The sequence below is a fragment of the Cyrtonyx montezumae genome, unplaced genomic scaffold (assembly GCF_038088225.1).
Source record: "Cyrtonyx montezumae isolate F1298 unplaced genomic scaffold, pur_monq_1.0 scaffold_3, whole genome shotgun sequence".
Taxonomy (NCBI): Eukaryota; Metazoa; Chordata; class Aves; order Galliformes; family Odontophoridae; genus Cyrtonyx; species Cyrtonyx montezumae.
Window position 1 is genome coordinate 133,280,005 of NW_027072034.1, and position 22,033 is coordinate 133,302,037.

General features: G+C 36.9%; 1 protein-coding gene across 1 annotated transcript in view; it reads right to left on the reverse strand.

Annotated features, from left to right (window-relative positions):
* PNPLA8 (patatin like phospholipase domain containing 8) overlaps nt 1-22,033 on the reverse strand; it is a 32,233-nt gene that overhangs the window by 7,301 nt on the left and 2,899 nt on the right. Inside the window, exons 4-8 of the mRNA XM_065743437.1 lie at nt 20,776-20,927; nt 19,859-19,953; nt 15,229-15,400; nt 11,520-11,577; nt 8,001-8,195 (exon numbers count right to left, since the gene is read on the reverse strand). Coding sequence (XP_065599509.1) covers nt 8,001-8,195; nt 11,520-11,577; nt 15,229-15,400; nt 19,859-19,953; nt 20,776-20,927 — 672 coding nt within the window. The remainder of the gene's footprint in view (nt 1-8,000; nt 8,196-11,519; nt 11,578-15,228; nt 15,401-19,858; nt 19,954-20,775; nt 20,928-22,033) is intronic.

Sequence of the window (22,033 nt, forward strand, 5' to 3'; positions counted from 1 at the left end):
GGAGCGTCTCCAGAGAAGGAGACTCCGAATTTCTAAGAATTTAAGAACAAAATTCTGAATGGAATTCAGATGCTCCTTTAATATTCATTACATAAATGTCTCCTGCTCAGTGTTTTATAAGGCTATCAAGTTACTTTATTTTTTTTTACACTAGAACTACAAACACTGGAACTGTGACAAACAACTGCTCCAGTTTGGAGCGAAGAACGGAATTTTTGTTGAACTGGCCAACAAAAACTCTTTAGAAGATACTTGTGCAGAAAATATAACACATCAGTATTTTCATTATTAAAGGACAACAATATAAATACTTCCATTATTTCTGACTCTGATTAGTAAAAAACTAAAAAAACCTAAAAGCTACATTTGTACTTCCACTACATCAGTTGAAAAAAGAACACCCTATACTGAGATCACATCACATAAAATATAGAAAGCATCTAATAAAGACTGAAAGTTTACTAAGTCTGATTTTCAGTGTAACTGAATACAGTACTTATCTTGCTAAAAATCGGCAATGCCATACAACATCATTTACATACACACAAATATGCAAAATGCTTCCGAGAGCTACTAATTGCTACTGCTACTATTAAATATTTAATAACATATTTCACATTATTTTCTTCTACATTAGCCATGTTTGCTCTTACATTTCTTTAGAGTGAGTGGTTGGCTGAGGTACAGCACTAGGTGATTACCTTAAATTATTAACTCATCCCAGCAAGTCATTAATTCACAGAAAACGACCAGCTGCTCTGAAAACATTACTCAATTAATGTTTTTTATGACAGACACAAAAAAATGTACTTACACTGTATTGGTGAAGACGTGCTAGAAAGAATTATCGGGCAATGAAATATATAGTTGGATGTTCAATTAAGGGCGTAAGCTGTGTATCACATTTAATCACATTAATTAAGCAATGAATGAAAGAATTTAAAATGCGGTTCCCCAACAACAAACAAGAAAGGATCACAGTGTGCAATCTAAGTGAAAAAAGCTGGGTCATGGTTGAATCTACACTGGTCCCAAATACACAGCCCAGCTTCTGTTCTCCCTGCTATGTCTGTGAAGCACGGGCAGCATTAGAGAGGAGTTCTACCTTCATACTATAAAGTCAAATGTAATTAGTCCATTAATTTTTTTAAACAAACCTACTCAAATTACTTCTGTTATTTAATACGGTTTTACTCTTTGTGATGCAAATATTAGATTACATTGCATTGAAAATGATACAAAACAGGTTCATAATTATAGAATTTGATCTTAGAATGGACAAAATTTAACAAAAAGTGAACTAATTACTGGAGATAATTGACATGAAGGGCTCAGCATTTGGATATGAACTGCTCAGTGTCTGTATCACCGATTTTGGGGGAGGGGTTGTAAAAAGCAGTAAAAAGAAGAGTTAAACTGGAAAACAGCACAGGCACAAAGAGAACTCATATCCACTATGAACAGCTATGAATAAACAAAATCAGAAATTTTCTGGCTGTGATTCTGTGAAATATCCTTCTCAAAATAACCTTCTACAAGGGTAGCAAGCAAAGGCAGCTTTACATGTTTATGAACTACAGTCTATAATGTAGCTGGCAGTGATGACAGACGACTGGATTTGACCCAAGGGAAGCTGTTTTGATCAGTTCTCTCCTATTTTTCTCCTGTGAGGATGTGCCAGCTGAAATAATTCTCAAAAATTAGACAAAAATATATAAAAGAGTACACTACTAAAGACACAGTTGAGCAAATGCTCAGTAAAAGAAAAACTGCAAGGTAAAGAATCATTAAAGAGATCTCCAGCCTGCTTGGGATTTGCAAAATTAGTGCATGGATTAATCTATAGCACTAAAAGAAAAGCTCAGCACAGGCAACAGGGCTTAGGCATTGTACCCTATTCAACTAATATGAATGTACTCAGCGTTAACCAATGTAATTCGTGCACATTTTCTATATAGGGTGAAAGCTATCACCATTGTGGTACTAAGACCTACATCCATGACAAAAAGAGGGCAGTTTCCTAAAGTAAACTACAGTGAAGAAGGCAAATCAGAGTGGATGGCATGTGACAAAGCATGAAGTGATTACTTGCAACATGCATCAGGCCACCATATATCATAAACAAGCTTTCCTTAAAGGAAGAGGTAACTGCATCAATAGCAACGGCACTTTCTTAGGCTGTCCTCCACAGTGACCATCACAAGGCTATTTCCTAAGGAAATAAGGTTCCTTTCAAGTCTGTATTAAACAGATGTACAGCTTAAAATAAAAACCACAGGTATAACAGACAGTAAATAGTCCTTTAAGATGGCTTATGAAGGCTGCTAAGATGCCCCTTGGCTATTCACCTTAAAGAGCTGCTCAGCATAGAACCTGCAGGAGAAAAAGAACTGCATATACCCATGTAGTGAATGAAATGTGTATGGCAACAAGTAGACAGAGAAACAAAGAAATATTTGTTTCTGTCATTGTGAGAACAAGATACACCTATTAAAGCACAGTCTGTATAAGCTCTGGTGCATGTTGATCACCGTGGCATATCCTAAGAATGAAAAGAACTCCAGTGTGACCTATATTCTATGTCTTCTTAGAGCCTGGGAAGTACCCTTGCATCTAATTTTAAAAGCTACCATGTAAAACCAATTAGGGTGGGATCTATTAAGTGAATCACTTCTGAAGGCCTCTCCCATAACAAGCAACAAACATGAAATGTCTGCAGTTTTACCCTCAACTAAAAGGAAAGGAGAAGCCTGAAGAATATGAGAAAAATGCTTTTTTTCCTCCCCCTCTACTGAGGTGAAACTTGAAATTTTAGTTACATATTATATTATTGTATATGTATTTTTATTTCTAGGTCATATTCTCACCATATTTACTGTTACTCTTGGATTATTAAAGCTCAGCTAACAGACTAGCTGCCTGTTTCTTAACCACTTCAGTCTCTGATCTTACTCAAGTCAGGAAAATATTATTTGAACACTAGTGTAAGTCAGCACTAGTGTTTTATTCAGTTAATTGTAACAAAGCAGTGAAATCATGGGAACGTACTACAAGAAAAAGTTGCATTAAAGAGTATATTTTATTTTGAGAAAAAAATACATATACATGGCTTTGTGAAGTTTCTTCCCATCCTCTCGATGCCCTATTAGTCCTGTGGTACAAGTTTAGATTTTACCATAAAATCAAGTGAGTGAAGCATGCATAGTGATTGTTAAATCACAAATTGCTCTATTAATTAATTGGCAATTTGCTCAGCATACTGCACTGTCTACTGAAATGACACTGATAAATAGCTAAAAAGGAAATGCTTTTTACACTACGGAAGAAAAGAGGAATCCCTCTGTGAGAAGCAGGGGAAAAAATAAACACTGGTTGTAGCAGGCCTGGAGGAAGCTTAAGAGATCCTCTGCACTTCTTAAATAGATTTGAATATCAAAAAGCTGATCTGTGGCAATACAGCTTCTATACTGTGACATCATGACTTGGTCTCTCTCGACTGGCACGGTTTCTGGAGAAGCATGTTACAGGGATTAAATCCCTTTGAATGTTAATGTCTTCCTCTTTTGAACCACAAAGAATATTAATCCTCCTCCCCTCATCTACCAACAGCTGCACTGTTTTCCCTTCTTGACAGAGTGGAACAAGATAGCATGGCACGATTGACCTGAATGAAAATATTGCTATTTGTCTTTTTTGAACTGCTTATTTTTGGTGGAAATTTAATAAATCTGGCATCAAGTTATCAACTGCTCAAATAAAAACAAAGCGTTCAGGCACCCAGAAACATCTTTCAGCAGTTGTATCAGACGAGTTATAGAAATAATTTATTAACTTATTAATAAATTAAAACACCACAATCCTCTCAAACATTTACAGTGGCTAATACAGGAAGTCATACTGGAATGTTCCCAGAGAAAGGGCATGAGTGTGTGCACACAAATACACATGCATGTATAAATATAAGTACGTATGGAAACACGAGTGCTAAAGTGAAAAGCCACAGTTCAGCTCAGGCACGGTTACAGCACATACAGCCAGAGCTAGACAAAATCTTTAAGAATTAATCTCAGCCATACGCATAGCTCTCATCCAGCTTTTTCATGCACCCTGAGAAAAGCATCAAGTTTTAACAAAATCAAGATAAAATAAGAAGAGAATATGCAGAATTGACTATGAAAAAAAAGAAATCCACTGTTTCCATTGTCAAATCAGTATTTCCACACATCTGAAGTCAAATAACTGACAGAGTGCCTTTCATTCAGTTTTAAACATACAATTGAGTGATAAGCCAATACAAAGCCTGGTATGGATACAAAAATCCTTTAGAGTCCCAAACTTCAAAGCTGAGAAACAGATCTCATTGATTTTACCATTCTGAGTTTTCAAAGGCTTTTTTTTACAAGTGTTTTCAGATTTTGGCCTCCTCCATTTTTTGGAATCATGCAGAAATAGGAGCATTGCAGAAGCAGTTTACACAAAGGTTAAACTAGCATAGTTTATGTTCAGAAAAGATTATGTTGATAAATTAATACAAGTTTCCAATTGATTAAAAAAAACACAAAATACCATATTTCTTACACTGTACTACAGTGCCAGAGCCTTTGGCATACACTGAATGCATACTGCATTGATGAATTAAAAAAAAAATCATGGTGCTGCTGCCCAACAATGGTGTGTTTCATTTGTTTCTGTAGATCAGAAGCAGCCTCGTCTGTTTGTGTGCAGGCTTAAACAGAATAAGCATTTCCATGTAAGCTATGATAGCATCATACACAATACATCACGTTACGGTTCTTGGCCAGTTACAGCTCACAGTGCACACAATAATGATGCTTGACAGCAGCTACTAATACTTAACAAGAGCTATAATTAAGGGCTAAATTAACCTATTTGAAAAAAAGTCATGAAACTGAAATATTAGCAACAAAGCTAATAAGGAATATTACTGAATTCAGTACTCCATTTAGAAATATTTCTGCATACATAGCTTTCAATTCATCTTGGATACTTAATAGAAATAAATCCCCTTGATCATCTTACATTTTCCACTGCAGTACCATTACATTCAAAGACATGTATGTGACAGTTTCCTGAAGATATGAATGCTCTTCCCTCAGGGTCAAAACAAGGTAATTCAAGGTAGCTTGAATGTGTGCTGATGCAAATTATATCTGAGATACAAATCTGCATGCAAATAGTTAAGTAGCATTTGCCATATAGCACCTTGCTAGCCTGCTGTCTATTAAAAAACAAGCACATCCCATGTGCTAAGAAAAATGAAATCTGGGAAAGAAAATCAGTGAGGTTTGAAAGGCAAAAGACAACAAATTAGAAGAACCTGAAAATTCAAGACTGTTAAGATACCATGCTTGGAAAGAATACAGATTCTCAGATGAGACAGAAGAACAAATAGAAAACCTAGCATCCAGTACTTCTACAATAAACTGTTTTAATACTGAAAACATATTTAATTCACAGTTTACCAAGGTGAACAACTCCTTGGAAAGAGAATACAAAATCTACAGCCTTAAGAATTAAGCAAGCTCTCTAGCAATCCAAACACATCAAATAGACTGATTTAAGGAAAGAGCATCGAGTTTGTGGGGCAGTGTTGGTATGATCACGTGGAAGGGCTTTGTTTAAAGACCTCCAGGTAAGGAAAGTGAACAAGATGTCATTCTAGCTGTACATATCTCTGAGAACATTGGACCTGATCTGTAATATTATTAAACATAATTATATTCTTTAGTTTGGAAAAATGGACTTCAAGTGAACATAGGCAGTACTACTATTCACTGTAATACATTTCACACAAGTCTGGCAGTTAAGTACTTTGCACAAGTTTAAAACCATATTATACAGCTATTCTTCATATAGGAGCACAGACAGACTTTGATGTGCTCTCAGTTCAAGGAAAGAGGGGGTAAGATGGTGAGAAGAGAAAGAAAAGTGCCTTGCATAGCTTAACCCTGACCGATCAAGTAGTTAAGGAGCAGCTTGGAGCAGCTCCAAAGACTAAACCAGCTCTCTTTCCAGTTCTGCTTGGACAGGTGGAAGATAACCATGTTTCAAGATTTCAGAATATCTGATGTCACTCCCTTTTTAGCTTTACAAAAAGTTAAGATGACTTATTTGCTTATTTCAGGCAGTATTTGATTATAATGCTTTGGGGATGATCAGATGTAGCATGCAAAAGAAAAGCAAAAACAAAAAACACTAAAAGGCCCTAAACAGAAAGGAAAAAAAACATAAGATGAAGAAAATCAAGCACTCTCAATCTGGCTGATGCATTAAGACTATTCTGCCCTTCATGAGAACACGACCCACAACTTAAATAATTTTTGTATATCTGAATGTAATTATGCCAGCTCCTTACAAATGTTATTTTGAAATAAACCTTACCTTTTGTGATCACATTTTCCATCATTACATTTAATGAGCATTTGGTGTTCTTGGAATGCACACACAATTGTCAATATGAACAACCTCCATTAATTAATGTTTAAAATTAGATAACTCACTCAGATTGGATGAATCTAAGTACATGACACACTAAAAAGTTATCTTACACTAAAAGAAATGGATAAGGTCTACAACAGACCTTCCCATTAGCCTTTCCAGAAACCTCAGCAACTGCAACTGTGTACGTTACAGAACAAGAAACTGAGCACTGGAAAAATAAATCTATATGAAATGTTAGATACCCTCAAACCCTAGTACGTTGCACTCACACTGCTCTGAGTTTCCAAACCATGGCCTACAGTTTCCTCAAGTATTTTTACCCTCTCTTAATATCATTGATAAAGCAGGAGAGCTCAAACTAGGCAGAAAATGCACAGACTTGCTTTCAGTTTCTTTACAGGACTGTTACAGACTAAGTACAGTGATTTTTCAAGTTACATTCTACCTGTTCTACCTTTCTATCAATGCTTCTGTTTATTGACTCTTAGCATATTATTTGTTAGTCTTAAACTCCAGTATCACTTATGTATATGATAATGCTAATGAGATTCTATAGTATTTTAATAAATACCATAAGAAATTCTGGATGTGATCCAAGTATATTTGTGCTTAATTATGGTACACTTCACACAGACATGCCAGCATAGCTTTCCATTAGTTAAGACTAACGCCATCATGTGAACTAATAAGATGGAAATATAAGAGATGCTTTCTTTAGAAAGACAGCAATCCTACACTGTCTTTGCTCAAGGTCTTGGATTCAGTCATCCTTCACAGTCATTGCAGCTTTTCCAAAATAAGCACTACTACTTTTAAATAAATATATGCTGTAAAAAGGATTCTTTCAAATTCAGAGTTATAGAACAAACAATCAAGGGGCACTGGAGGACAATAACAAAGTTTTTTATAAAAATGTATGTAAGAAGTTAAATTTTCCTCTGATTTACCACTCATGGTCACCAAAACAAGCTGTAATACAGTAAAATAGCATTCACTGTTAATAGGATGCTTTACTTCGTACTCAAGTGAATTTCTTTTGCAGTTGTCCTCTGACTTTAATCTTACTGCCATACCATCTCTTATTTCTTTTGGCTTTTGAACTTTTGAGAATCAACGTAGAACTTAAGCTTTCAGAAGTAAGAGCAGACCATAAACAAGTAACTCAGAAATAAAAAGGAGCACTGAAACATGCAATTTGAAATTTTCACACTCTGAGCCACACCATTCATCTAGTGAAATAGTGCTGAATGAAATACCAGTTGTAAGCAGGAAGTCCAAGGCCATTTACAACTCATATAAAGTTCCCTTCCAGGCAGAGAAGAAAGGAACATTAGAAGAACTGAAGTTTGCATCAGGAAGTCTAAGATTTTTAAGCCAATACCATTCTCCTGTTTTGTAAATGCTACACACATCAAAGAAATTTCCTTCCTTGCTCCTAACTGCCCCAGGAGTTTTTTTCTGCTACAAAGGTATTTGATTAGTTCTGATTTTTCCACGTATAATGCTGGAAAATACTCAATGATCAGACTTCAGCTTACCTGATGAAGATCATTGCCCAAAACATATTCCTGGAAGTACCCTGGTGCAGCAGATGATGCTCTAATGGCCTGCCATAGTTTATACTGGCAGCCTCCCATATAATGAGACTTAACGCCAGGGAAGTGATTGTAGTTTCTAAAAACAAATGCTTTCAGCGGTGTTCCTCTGTTTACAATGGTGCTTACTGCAGCTACCTAGTGAATTAAAAGAAAGAAAATCAAGTTATAATAGATAAGGGCAAATTTCCAAACATAAAAAATTCAATACATTCAATACTTACCAGGAACTATGCTGAGTGCACATTTACTAACTTTTTAAATGTCTATTTAAATTTTAAAAGATAAAGTAAAAAAAACCACTAACAGAACAACACAACCTCCCTAAAGAGAATGCCTTTTTAAACCTCTCATTGTTTCTATTTTATTTCTACCAATATCTATCCACCAATATTTAGACAGAAAGCTAGGCAACTAAAAAGTTTCACACTTATAAATGACTTAATGTTACTGCTACAGAAAACATGCCAACCCAATACTCTCCATGTTTGGTAAATATGTAGAAAAAATATCCCTGTATGTTTTGTTTGAAATACTAGTTCATCAAAATCCAATTTCTTCAACGTGCTTTAAAAGAGCAACCTTAAAAAATGTGAGAAGTGCACAAGAACCAAGTACAATCCCCACAGGTTGGTATCCAACAACATAACCATGGCATGAAATACGTATATGACACATCAATAACCTCTCCTGGAAAATAATTACCTAACATTGCAACTGGAATTAAAGGACTGCAGAAAGAATCTCTTTCAAAAAAAGAATAATCTCTGAAAGATTTTCTTTCAATATCTTTTCCCTTTTTTATTTTTGGAAGGATACCAAAACATCTTCAAGTCACAAAGTCAAAGCTGTATTTCCATTAAAAAAAATGTATGGCTGCAAAATTCAGCATATTTTCCAGATATAATCACATGAGGTGGGTGTAACTATAATTATGGATAAGCATTAGAATATGCAAGACCTTTCAGTGATGATGCAGCCAGTCTGCCTGACACTGTTCAGAACAATACCCTACAGCAGACAAGTGGGTGTTCAATTCTATTTTGTGTACTGTTTATTATAGAGTAGGGTTTTTTCCCTGTGAAACACTACTCAGCACCAGCATTACTTGCAGCTGACACTGTGATATCACTGTTTTCATTTCCATTCCTCATCAGAGTAAGTCATCTCATTTACAGTAAGCTCACCTTTGTAAAAAAAATTAAAAAAACAAGTAGTATTACTTGTATGTGAAAAGACAGAAGGAAACTGTATGCATGATCACACTCCACCATTTGACAGAGGAATACTTCTGTCTTGTCAAAAGGAGGGCCAGGTTTTAAGTACTTTAAGGAAAAAAATACTTCAAAAATTTTAACTAAAAAACCCTACTAAATCGATGCTTGAGCTCTTACCTTTTTTTTTTTTATACTCAAATTTGAATTTCTTGAAGTGTAACTTTTAAAATGCTGAGCACATTTTGAAAAAAAAGTACCCATCCCTTTAGGAATTTAATAGCAGCACAGTTTACACAACTGTATATTTTATTTTGATTTTACTGGCCTTGTAAAGGGTGCAGGCACTACGGAGTCACTACTAGGAACATCTAGTTTCAATTCTATTTATATTCACATTTTGTTACTGAAGAACATGGAATGGGGCCAAAATCCCAGTTCAAAGATAACTTTCAAGTCAATGCAGGATAGCTTCTCTCTCAGAAAGTAACACACCACTCCATCCTTTTTATGTCCTTGTTTCAGACATGGACTAGGAACGCAGTCAGTCAAGCACGTGTTTCTATGTTTAGAAAAATGTGAATATCTTCCATTTAACAGTAAAGCATTGAATATAGTCCTATGACACCAAAGCACCTGTTAATTACAGATTGTTCTGAAATATACACTATTATATTTCTCTTTTTCTCTTCACACCCTATCCTTCACCAAAAATAAAATAGCCATGCTTTCTCATCTTGCATGCTGTTTCTGTATATAACGTCTCTCCATTTAATTGGTGCCTGTCAGGCAGAGGAAGAGACCTCAGGGCCAACAAACAAGACTGGAGAAAACCTGGTTATCCAGATGAAGAGAATAGAGACTCCTTTCTCTTACTGCACAGTAAAAAATACGACATTTGACACAATGGGGTCTCCAGACACTAGAATTCTCCTCTATTGAAAGCTACCTCTGCAAAACTTAAGGAGGTTGACATAAGCATTTCATTGAATGGCTTGGGTTGGAAGCGACCCCAAAGATCAACTAGTTCCAACTCCCACACTGCAGGCAGGGTTACCAACCCCTAGATCAAACACTAGACTGAGTTGTCCAGTGCCCCATCCAGCCCTGTCTTGAACACCTTCAGAGACAGGGCATCCACAGCACCTCTGGACAACATGCTCCAGCACGTCACTAACCCTCTCAGTCAAAAACTTCACCCTGACATCTAATCTAAATCTCTCTTCCATTAGTTTGAAACCATTCCCCCTTGCAGTATCACTAGGTAAAAAGTTGATTTTCCTCATGTTTCACATCTCCCTTTAAATACTGCGAGGCCATAACTAGGTTTCCTCAGAGCCTTCTCTTTCCCAGACTGAACAAGCTCAGCTCCATCAGCCTGTCTTCACACAAGAGGTGCTCCAGCCCTATGATGATCCTCGTGGCCATCCTTCTGGACCCACTTCAAAAGCTCCATGCCTTTCTTTGCCTCATATCCATACACAGTACTCCAGATGGGGCCTCATGAAGGCAGAGTAGAGATACAGTCACCTCTCTTACCCTGCACACCACATGTTTTTTGATGCAGCCCAGGATACTGTTGGCCTTTCAGGTTGCAAGTGCACACTGTTGGCTCATGTCCAGTTTTTCATCCACCAGGACCCCCAGGTGCTTCTAGGCAGGGCTACCTCTCAGTGGTTCTTCTCCCAGTCCGTATACATTTGACACTGCACTGATTCAAGTGCAACAGTTCTCACTTGGTTTTGTTGAACCTCATTAGTTTTACATGGGTCTATACCTCAAGTCTGTCAAGGTCCCTTAGGATGGCATCCCTTCCTTGTGTCATATCAACTGTAATACTCAAGTTGGCACTGTCTCCAAATCTTCAGTGGGTGCACTCAATCTCATCACTTATGTCAATGATAAAGATGTTAAAGCATACTGATCCCAAGATGGACCAGACCCCTGGGAGCTATCACTCCACACCAGCCTCCATCTGAACATAGAACCATTAACCATTTTTCTGCTTACAAACCTAATACTGTAAGTTAGAAGATGTTTTAACTGAAAACATGAGAATCTGATACAGAAACTTAAACTTTCTAGAGAATTTCTTCACAAGCATAGGCTATCTTATGCAGATGCTTGCAGAGCTTATCAGTACTCTTGTTTTTTTTATACAATATTCTTCTCCTGATAATACTTCAAGACTCTTAACAAGTACTCATGGGATATACAATTAGTATTTACATTAGAACACTGTACTTACCTTTGGACATTTAGAATTTCTTGCAGTTTCAATCATCAGATTTGAGCCCATTTTTTCTCTACAAATAAAAGTGAAATTAAAACACTCCATGAGTTTTATCATGAAAAGAAAAAAAAGACGTTTTTATAACCCCTTATAAGAGTTTTGCATTTAGAAGAAACAGTGCTTGGATCTCACTTCAACAATCAGGTTTTTGCAGTTAATTTCAATAGACCAGTGCTTCATACTTCCTAGGGTGTTGCAAATGAGTTTGAAAGTGACTGAGGTCTTGATTCAGCTACTCACGTAACCAAAACGTTATATCACATAACCAAAAATCATCACGATTACTCAACTACTTCATGAAAGCAAAACAAAGTACTCGGCTGCATTTAATAATACAAAAAATCAGCAACCTTGTCAAGAAGCCCAAGAGGAATAACAGTAAATGTTTTCCATTTTGAGAACAAAAACTAAGAAAATAAATGTGCTATCCTTCACGATTTAGAAGAATATTTTCAATAACAATAATTCAGTTTGCATTTAGCATTCATTTTATAGACAATTTTTTTTTATATTCTGTATTCTGATCACTAATGAGAACATAACCTTCCAGGTACTGTAAGCAGGTACTAGACACTGGAGGCTATTAGCATGCTAGATAATAATCTCTTAGCAACTCTGACTGGTGTTTGCTTACAGTAAAGGTGTAAAAGCCTATGGAGCGGGTGCTTAAACGTAATTTGAAGTTCATGTAAACATTAAAAAGAAAACAGAAAAACAAGAACAATATGCCATGTGCTCCTTGAAAATGCAATTCAATACTGCATTATAAAACTGATACGCAAGTATGATTTTCTTCACCAAGTAGTGAAAATAAACGGTTAGAATCATTCTTCGAACTGTAATGGAAGGAATCAGTAAGATAAAACTAACATACGTAAGAAAATTAATATCGTCCAACACTCTGAATGTTAATCTAAGAAAAATCAGTTGTAATTTCCAGAAATTGAACCTATATTGTAATATGCCTCATGAATGAATGCAGCATTAATTGATTATTTTCAGCAAGATTACTTTCTGGATGAAATGTTGTGTAGGCATAGCATCTCCCTTCAACATTGCAAAATTCGGTTAACAGTCATTTGTCAATATGACTTCTCCTGGGGAAAAAGTCCTTAGAGACAAAGGAGTGGACCAAAGTTGGCTACTCTTTAAGGATGCCTTTCTGAGAGCAGAAGAGCTCTCCATCCCTCAGAATAAGAAAGCAGTTCCTGAGGTCTGGAAAAAGGGAAACAGCACTCCTATTTACAAGAAAAGGAGGAAGGAGGACCCAGGGATCTAAAGACTAGCAAGTCTCAACTCTGAAGATCATGGAACAGATCCTCCTGGAAGACACATCAAGGCATACAAGGCATGAGTGGATGATTAATCCAGTTACCTTCATGATAGAGTGACAGCATTTGAGGACAAAGGGAAGGAAACTGATTTCATCTACCTACTTCTGCAAGGCCTTTGAGATGGTCCACCAATAAACTCTTATCTCTAAATTGGAGAGAGAAGGATTTGAAGGGTGACTATTTGGGGGATAAGAAATTGATTGGAAGCTCACAGCCAGAGGGTTGTGGTCAATGGTTCGACATCCAGGTGAAGGCGAGGAATGAGCAGTGTTCCCCAAGGGTCCACCCTGGGTCTGATACTCCTTAACATTCTTATTAAAGACATAGATGATGGGATTAAGCGCACCCTCAGCAAGTTCGCTCATGACACCAAGCTGAGCAACCTGGTTGATACAGCAGAAGGAAGATATGCCATCTGGAGGGACCTTCATAAACTCAAAAGGTGGGCCCTTCTGAACCTAATGAGGCTCAAAAAAGCAAAGTGCAAGGTAATCCCAGACACATATACAAACTGGGACAAGAACTTGAGAGTAGTTCTGTTGAGAAGGACTTAGGGGTTGTAGTTGATTAAAAAACTTAACATGAGTCAACAATGTGTGCTTGAAGCCCAAAGACCAACTACATCCTGCATTCCATCAGAAGAGGGTTGGCCAGCAGGGAGAGGGAGGCAACTGTCCCTCTGTTCTGCCTTCATGAAGCCCCAGCTGGAGTACTGTGTGCAAGTCTGGGGCCCCCAACACAGCATTTGGAGAGCATCCACAGGAAGGCCAAGATGATGATCCAAGGACTACAGCATCTCTCCTGTGATGATAGTCTGAAGGAACTGGGTTTGTTCAAGTCTGAAAAAGAAGAGGCTGTGTGGAGGCCTCAATGCAGCCTTCCAAGACTGAAAATAATTTAATATGAGAGAAAACATTTTACAAGAGAAGTTAGTGACAGGAAGAGAGGGAATAGTTTTATACTACTCTAAATATCCCTTCTGTTAGATGCAGTGGGGAAGTTTTTAAACAGAAAGAGCTGAGGTGCTGGAACAGGTTGCCCAGAGAGGTTGTGCATGTCCTGTTCTTGGAGGTGTTTAACACCAGGATGGGGCCCAGGGCAATCTGATTTAGTACTTGATCTAGCAGCTAGCAAGCCTGTCTGTGACAGAGGGGTTGAAACTTTATGAACCTTGAGGTCCCTTTCAACCCAAGCCATTCTATGATTCTATGATAAGATTTTATGCTCAGTATTTTAATTTTTAATATAATCTATGAATAATATAATTGCCTTGCTTTTGTGTACTGTACGTGAGTAGCATGCTTTATTTCCCTTGTGTTATATGTAGCTGCAAAGAAGTTTCACTTTTAATTAAAGTATACAAAAATTAGTTCATGTGACAGTGTTTTGCAGGTTCCTAATTTACAGAATCATAGGGGTTGGAAGGGACCTCTAGGAATCGAACCTATTCTCTGAGCAAACAAGAAATTCTAGATTTCTCAGAAGAAAAAAGTGATATTGATTTCATCAATAGATTTATTCCTAATAACATGCAAAAGCACAAAAAAAATGCTTGGAAGCTTCTCTTCAGCAAAGCAGTGAGATGCTTACAACTTGGGAAGTACAGGCCTTTATCAGAAACTTGTTACTTATCCAGATAAGCTTTTTACCATTTTACATCTTACCTCACATTAAGTCATCTCTGTTCTTTCAGTAGAAGTGCCAGCTTACACTACAAATTTTACAGAACTGAACTATCAATATGAATACAAATGAATGAAAATAACAGAGCACGTAGTAAATAATTATTTCTTCTGATAACCTTTATCCCCAAATATCTGTCAACACATCTGTATATACCTTTACACTGCCAACTTCAACATAGTGAATATTTTTTCCATTACAATTCTGACAGGTTTTTGTTATTTTATAGGAATAGGAAATAGTTGCACTATTGAGGGATTTTAACCAAGATTTAATACCCCTATTGCAACTTATTATTTCAGTTATTATATCTGCTTGCAAAAAAAACATAGCACGTGGCTAAGTAAAATTTGATGCAGATCCATGAGTCAGATCAAGTAGATGGCAAGCATTCAGAAATATAATCAGAAATCAGTGCACTGATTTTTCAGCTTACTCTGTTCCTGAAAAAAAAAATTACATTAAAGGCTTTCAATGTTCTACTCAATACTAAAACAACTATTTCAAATGAGTGAGACTATATACACTAATACTTCTTTTGGTTTTAAAAATTTGCTTACCAAAGAGACAGTAACAAAAATGAAGGCCAGACTTGTAGTAATCAACTATATATTTTTTTTCCAAGAAAAAAAGTGCAAACAACTTACTTGAGCATTTTTTCCCAGATACCACTGTCATAAAATGCATGGCTCCAGCCCATTTTGACTGTTCCAACAATAACGTTCTGCTTAAAAACATCTGATCCCAACTTGTGATACAGTTCTTCACAATCATCCAGAGGGATATGGAATAACCCCAACATAAAAGCTAATATAGCTCCTGAAAATAAATATTTTGAAAAGTTAAGTATAGAACATAATGAGATTATAACACTGGATTACTAGTTACCATAACATTCTCAAAACAGATATTCATAGGTTAACAGAAGGGCAATCAATGTCAAATTGACATTCCTAACACCAAATTCATGTTAAAAAAAATAATAAAAAATTTTTTAAAAGAACAGCTAGAAGATAGGAAGAGTCTATTTTTAAAAACAGTATTTTGGATGCTGACAAAGGCTAGTCTTCTGTTTTGTAGATTTAATACCTGCCAAAAAAAATATGTCAGAAAGCAGTTTAAATCCACTGTTTTATTTGGAAAGAGAAATGTGTAAGAGTAGTCTGTGCTGTAGTACTTAAAAACACTTGGAGCATTACTTGCTATCTTACAAACTCCTTGATTCATTAAAGAAAACTTCTAGCAAATTCTGTCAGGAGGGAGCTTTGATTATTTTGGAATATATTTGAACGCAACCCTTTATAATTAATCATTGATGAAAGCCTTGCAAGAGGATCTAGGTAGAACAGAGCATTGGGTGGTCACTGGGGCATCGATTTCCACTAAGTAAAATGGCAGTTGCTGTGGACTGAACAGTGGATCAAGAGCAGCTCAGCAGGAAGGGACCTGGGGGTGCTGGTGACAGCAGGCTCAGTATGAGCTAGCAGTGCACCCTGGCAGCCAAGAAGGAAAAGTACATTTTGGAGGGTGCATTAAATACTGCAGAGCATGCCAGCTGAGACAGTTCTCCCACTACATTTAGCATCGATGCAGCTTCACCATAGTGTGTGCAGTTCTGGTCTTCATAATGAAATAATATTAAGGTCCTTGAAAACTTCCAGAAAAGGGTAACAGAACTGCTAAAAGGGTGGCAAGATGTGTCCTATGAGAAGAGGCTGAGAACTCCTGGCATGTCTAGTCTGGAGTCTCATAGGTGACCTCACTGCTCTTTGCAGCTCCCTGAGGAGAAGAAATGCAGGGAAAGATGGCAGTTTCTTCTCCTGGGAACCAATGATAGGACATACAGCAATGGTACAAAGCTGTGCAAGAGCAGGCTCAGATTAGATGTTAAGAAAAACGTACTTACTGTGCCAGTGGTCTAACACTGGAACAGCTTCCTCAGAAGGTGGCTGATGCCCCAAGCTTGACAGTGTTGAAGAGACATTTGTGTTACACCATTATGCTCTAGCATTTGGTTGACCTTGTAGTGGTCAGGCAGTTAAGACCTAATCTCTGAAGGTCTCTTCCAACTGAATGTTCTACTCATTCACACTGCCATCTAGTGTGTGCAAAAAAAAACCCAAACACCCTTGTAGGAAAAAAAAAGTACCCAAAAAGCACAGAGCCGGAATACCAAATGCAAAAACATTTTCTCCATTACCACCTGAGAAACACCATCAAAAGCCACAGTCTGTTAGAAAACAAATGGCAAACAGATACTGTCAGTTGAGTTACCCATTAAAGGGCTTTGCTGAAACCTGATGGATGGTAACAAGACACTCTCAGGAGAGTAAAGTCAAAAATGAAAGATGTAGTCTGGGCTCTACCTGATGACTGATGGAAACACATCTAATGCTTCTGCCACATTCTGGCCTCTTATCACAGACCTTTATACTCCAGCTACCATCTCAGCCTTGGCTGCCAATGTTTTAGAGAATAAAAAAACCCTGAGAGGCTAAGGAGAATATCTTGAAGAACATGAGCATACAGCAGGCTAATAAGACACGAGATAGGCAATAATGTAAGCAGAAAAACAGAAGCATTCCTTCCTCATTCAGCATCAGTAAGACATCAGCTGAAGCGCTGTATCTGGTCCTAAGAGGGACCAAACAAAACACCACGTATGAAGGTAATCTGTAAGGAAAACCCAAATAAATGATACAAGCCTCTAAATGCGCCACAGACTGCTTCAAAGAGAAAGGAAACAATGTCATCCCTGTCCCTGGGGACTTAAGACATGGGTAAAATCATTTGAACTGCAAAAGGATGATTGACAATACCTTTTGGAAATGTTGTTGTCTAATGACAACAGAGCACTAGAACGAGGTTTCTGAAGACATCTGTTACAATACACAATCTGACAATTGTCAGTAGTGAAACAGACATAGCTTATTCATCTCTTGGGAAATGAGATAGGTTCCTAAGGTCAATTCCAACTCTGTAATACCACGTCTTGACTTATTTATGAGTTTTCCTGAAAGCATATTCTTCCACAAGTGTTCAAAAAGCATTTTAAAACTAGAAAGAAAACAAGGGAAAAAACCCAAACCATTAACAGAAATGCCAACTTAGTTTCAGGAGGCTCCTAACCTACAAATCCATAAAGGCCAGGAAACTAGCCATATAGTGTTCTTAACTTCGGAAGATTTTTGGAGATCATTATGAAGTTCTTATGCAAACTTCATATACACCCAAAATGGTGACCACAGAGTACTACAATTCAGATGTCTTGGTAGTAAAATGAGTGATTCTCTAAGCATACTGTTTTCCAGTGCATCAGAGCACATCAACAATCCAATCCACCATAAAGCACTTCAGAATGGCACTATTTATTAGTGCAACATGAAGATTCAGGGAAAAGTCTTATTAACATTCTTGGAGGGGATCCACACATGGAAAACTGTTGCATGCACTTGGCCTGATCACATATTCTTGATGTTGTAAACTGCTCCATGTGACTGAGTTATAAGTGCTTGATTATTGAGAAGCATCTCTGACTGATGCATTTGGAGACTGCAGAATGGGAGAAGAGAATACAAGCAAATACTCAGGTAAGAAGTCCTGAACAAGTTAAATGCTGTGTCCACATATGAAAGGATGCCACACTCCACAGCTCTGTGATAAACACAGAATTCCCAGTAGGTCAGTTCACAGAGCAATAGTACTTCTTGCTTTGGACTTTTGTACAGCACAAACTCAGTATACAGTTTACATTAACCTTGTTTTCCATAAAATAAAATAACATTCAGTGGCCATTATTGTATTTCACAGGCTTGAAGATTTTCTGGTACTCCCAGACCCAGATCTTATGTTCACCAACAGGCAAGTGGGTTAAGTATGCAGGGGGTGCTTAAGTATTACAGTATCATTATAGGAACTTTCTGTATGGCTGCCACACACTCCGTAATCACTGTACAGAAGCACAAGTTAGTTATCTACAAAGACAAACTCTGTGATATTGAATTTGCAGCAAAACTTAACCCTCACAGCTGTAGGATAGTAAGAGAAATAAGCAGAGCAGCAGAGAAAAAGATCTGTAACGTAAGATACACCCCTCTTATCTGACAAACACAATCTCTCAGCCATGCACTGCAACCTGTTGCACCTGGGACTAGTGCAGACAAAGACTTGCTAATGGAAGCAAAGCTTAAAAGAATGTGTTAAGCATTTACTAGCAGTTAGAGTAGTGGAATTGAACCAACTAAGCCTCTCTATCAGAGGTGAACTACCTTTATCATGATTGAAGGTGACAGTTTCAATAACAGAACTTTCCTAATTATTCAAAAAGAAATAACTTTCCACTACTAAATAAGGTTATTAGTCTCTAACAAAAAAAAAAAAAAAAGAAAAGAAAAGAAAGAAAAATCTTGTTAAGGTAAAAACAGGCAGTCTACAAGCAAATTCTGACCAGCAGATAAACACCCTCCCCTTCTCTATTTTGATCCTACTAAGCAGTTCCCATCTTTGAAAACACATACAATGTGATTATTCATAGTGATCAGCTAATGTACTTCAGAAGTGAAATGTAGTGGAGGATAAGCAAAAAAGAAAAAAGAATTTGGGTTTCTAAAGAAACATAATTGAACGCACCTCTCAAGTTACAAAACAAATGCACTGTAATTAGTTTATCATAACATCCTGAAGTGATGATGATCTTTCTAAAACAAACTTATCTTTAGAGTTTCTTGCCTCCTAGGGAGAAGCAACTGAGTCACAAAGTAATACTAAGGATGGGAGGAATCTCTAGAGGCCCAAGTCCAACCTCCTGGTACAACTGATGCAACTAGAACACGTTGTTCAGAATTTGTCATCTGAGTTTCAAGTATCTGCAAGAATGGATATTCCAGTCTGCCCAGGCAATTCTTCCTAGTGTCCAATCATCTTTGCAAGGAAAATGTGATTCCTTACCCTAACTGTAATTTCCCATATTCCAGTTTATCTCTCTTAACTTTTCCCCATCACTGTGTACCTTCAAGAAGAGTCTTGCTTCATTTCCTCTGTATTTTCATATTAGTTGAAAGAGCTTTCCTCTCAGCCTTCTCTTAAGGCTGAATTAGGAAGTATATCATGAATCACCCGTGATTTTTAATGTACAAGAACCAGAAAAAGAAAGCCTTTAGAAGTTATACCTGCACTTTCCCAGCTTACACTATCTGGCAAATTATCAAAATTTGCACCTAATTTCAGATTTTCATACTGTATTCGTAACAAAATTCCAACTTGTGGATTAACAATTACCTGTGCTTACACCACAAATGTAGTCAAAAAGATGATGAACTGGCTTTCCAGTGAGCTCTTCTAGTTTCCGTAGTGTCTGAAGTGCAACTAAACCCCTGAAATACACAAAAAAACCCAACATTCAATGTAAATTGGTAGTTTTATTTTATGTAAACTTAATTAAATCTACCTTTGTTTAATTGTAACTGATATCTACAAAATTAAATATTGAGAATATTTCAAGGAATTAAAACATACTGTATCAATCCTTTCCAGTCCAACGCTAAAGAACTGCATAAGGCAGAAGAAGCACTAAAGCAAGCACTACCTTGGCAACACATTCTGCTGAGAACAGCCCCATTACATGCTGCCTCTAACCCTAACCTGGGTTGTGTTGAAGAGCACTGTTCAGCTCTGTATAAAACCAGTTGAACACTACTAATTAAGCCACAGAACAGACAGTAGTCAGTGCTCAGGCTTACTCTCTAGACTTGATTCATTTTCACAGTATAGATATAGTTACTGGTTTCTAAAATTAAGGTCCCTTAATGGACCTCTTCTCTCTAATGAAGAAGATTAATCAATCAGTAATTATTTGCTAAAAACATTTCTTTAAATACACCTCAAAACATAGCTTTCAGTAAACAAGATTTTCAATTTAATGCACGATTGTGATGCTAATCTCTATAAATCTTGGTGGCTACAAAAATGAATGCAAAATTAGAGCACAGGTAACTAAAGACTTGGGGTATATATGTTCATGGAAATTTAAGCACAAACATACACAAAAACAAGTAACTACAATTTGAGTAGTCAAATGTAACAGAAATGGAAACCAGGATGCTGTATGTTTATGCCCAAAAAAATTAAAGAGAAAATGCAATTCTATTTCCAGTAGAGAAAAAAAAAGAAAAAAACTGAGTATATAAAAGTTTCACCTTGTTCCTCCTCCATCAATAGCAAGGACTCGAATTCCCCAGCCTTTCACCGGATTTGTATATCCAATTATTGCTAAAGTTTCTCTAACAGCAGCCTGAAGACTTTCATCATTTGCTTGCCTCAATCGCAGTAGGCATGGGATTATCTTTTCCTACAGTTGGAATGAAATAACTTTGTATTTGTCAAGATGCTTACACTGAAAAAAATCCACACTCAAATTTACTAGTTTTGCATTTTAGAGTAACAGCTGTAAATTAATTAGAGGAAAATTGCTTTAAACCCATCTCTATATCCAACAAGGGGAAAAAATGCCTCTAATATTATGATGTATACTCATTACTGTTAAAACAGTCAGCTGTCAATTCAAAAATCAAGCTGAAATTTGAATCTTTCTTATACATTTACTGGTATTTTAGTTGCTTTATTTTACCAATTTAGTTTTATTGACATTGTCATGTTTGCCAAATAGAAACTTAAGTACTGTGCATATCAGTGTATAGCTAAAAGCACAGATTTCACTGGTTAAAAACCACTCTGTGACAAAGTAGGAAGTGCATCTGAAGTAGTACATGAGAATCAAAACAAAAGTTAAAATTCTTCCTCACAATGACTAATCTTCACATCTGGAATTATCACCACAAAGATACATAGGATTACAATCAAGGTGGGAGCAGCAAGCATACTCTCTCATAATAAAATAATTCATTGACAGGTCAATACAATAATTGACCTGTGCCCAGACAGGGTAATTCATCTGGCTAGAACTTCACTGCACCAGTTTTGCAGATCACATAAGCTGTGGCTGGTAGGAAAAGACATGGGATGCAGCACTGTGGTTTAGTTAGTATTGCTGGAATAGTCTACCACCTACCTCCTGTCCACTCACTGCATGCAGGAAAGAAAACAAGTAGAACTAGATTACTCTAACTTATTATTTGATGGCTATGTTCCAGTCCTGTCCTCTGTCTCTGAAGGGAACACGTAAAGAAGCATCACAACTATTGTACACACAGATCAACTGTACCGTACATTCCCTTCTGGCCAATTGCAAAACAGAACACTGTGTACAACCATCACCTACCACTAGAATAAACTATACTATCTATCCACGTGACAATGCTGTTTGCTTCTAAATTAAACATAACAATCTTAAGAGTCTTAAGCTAAATTACTGATAGCTTGCAGAGATCTGCTTGAATCAGCTAAAGAAATAGCTATGAAAAAAAAGTATTCACACCATAGTCTTTACAAGTAGAA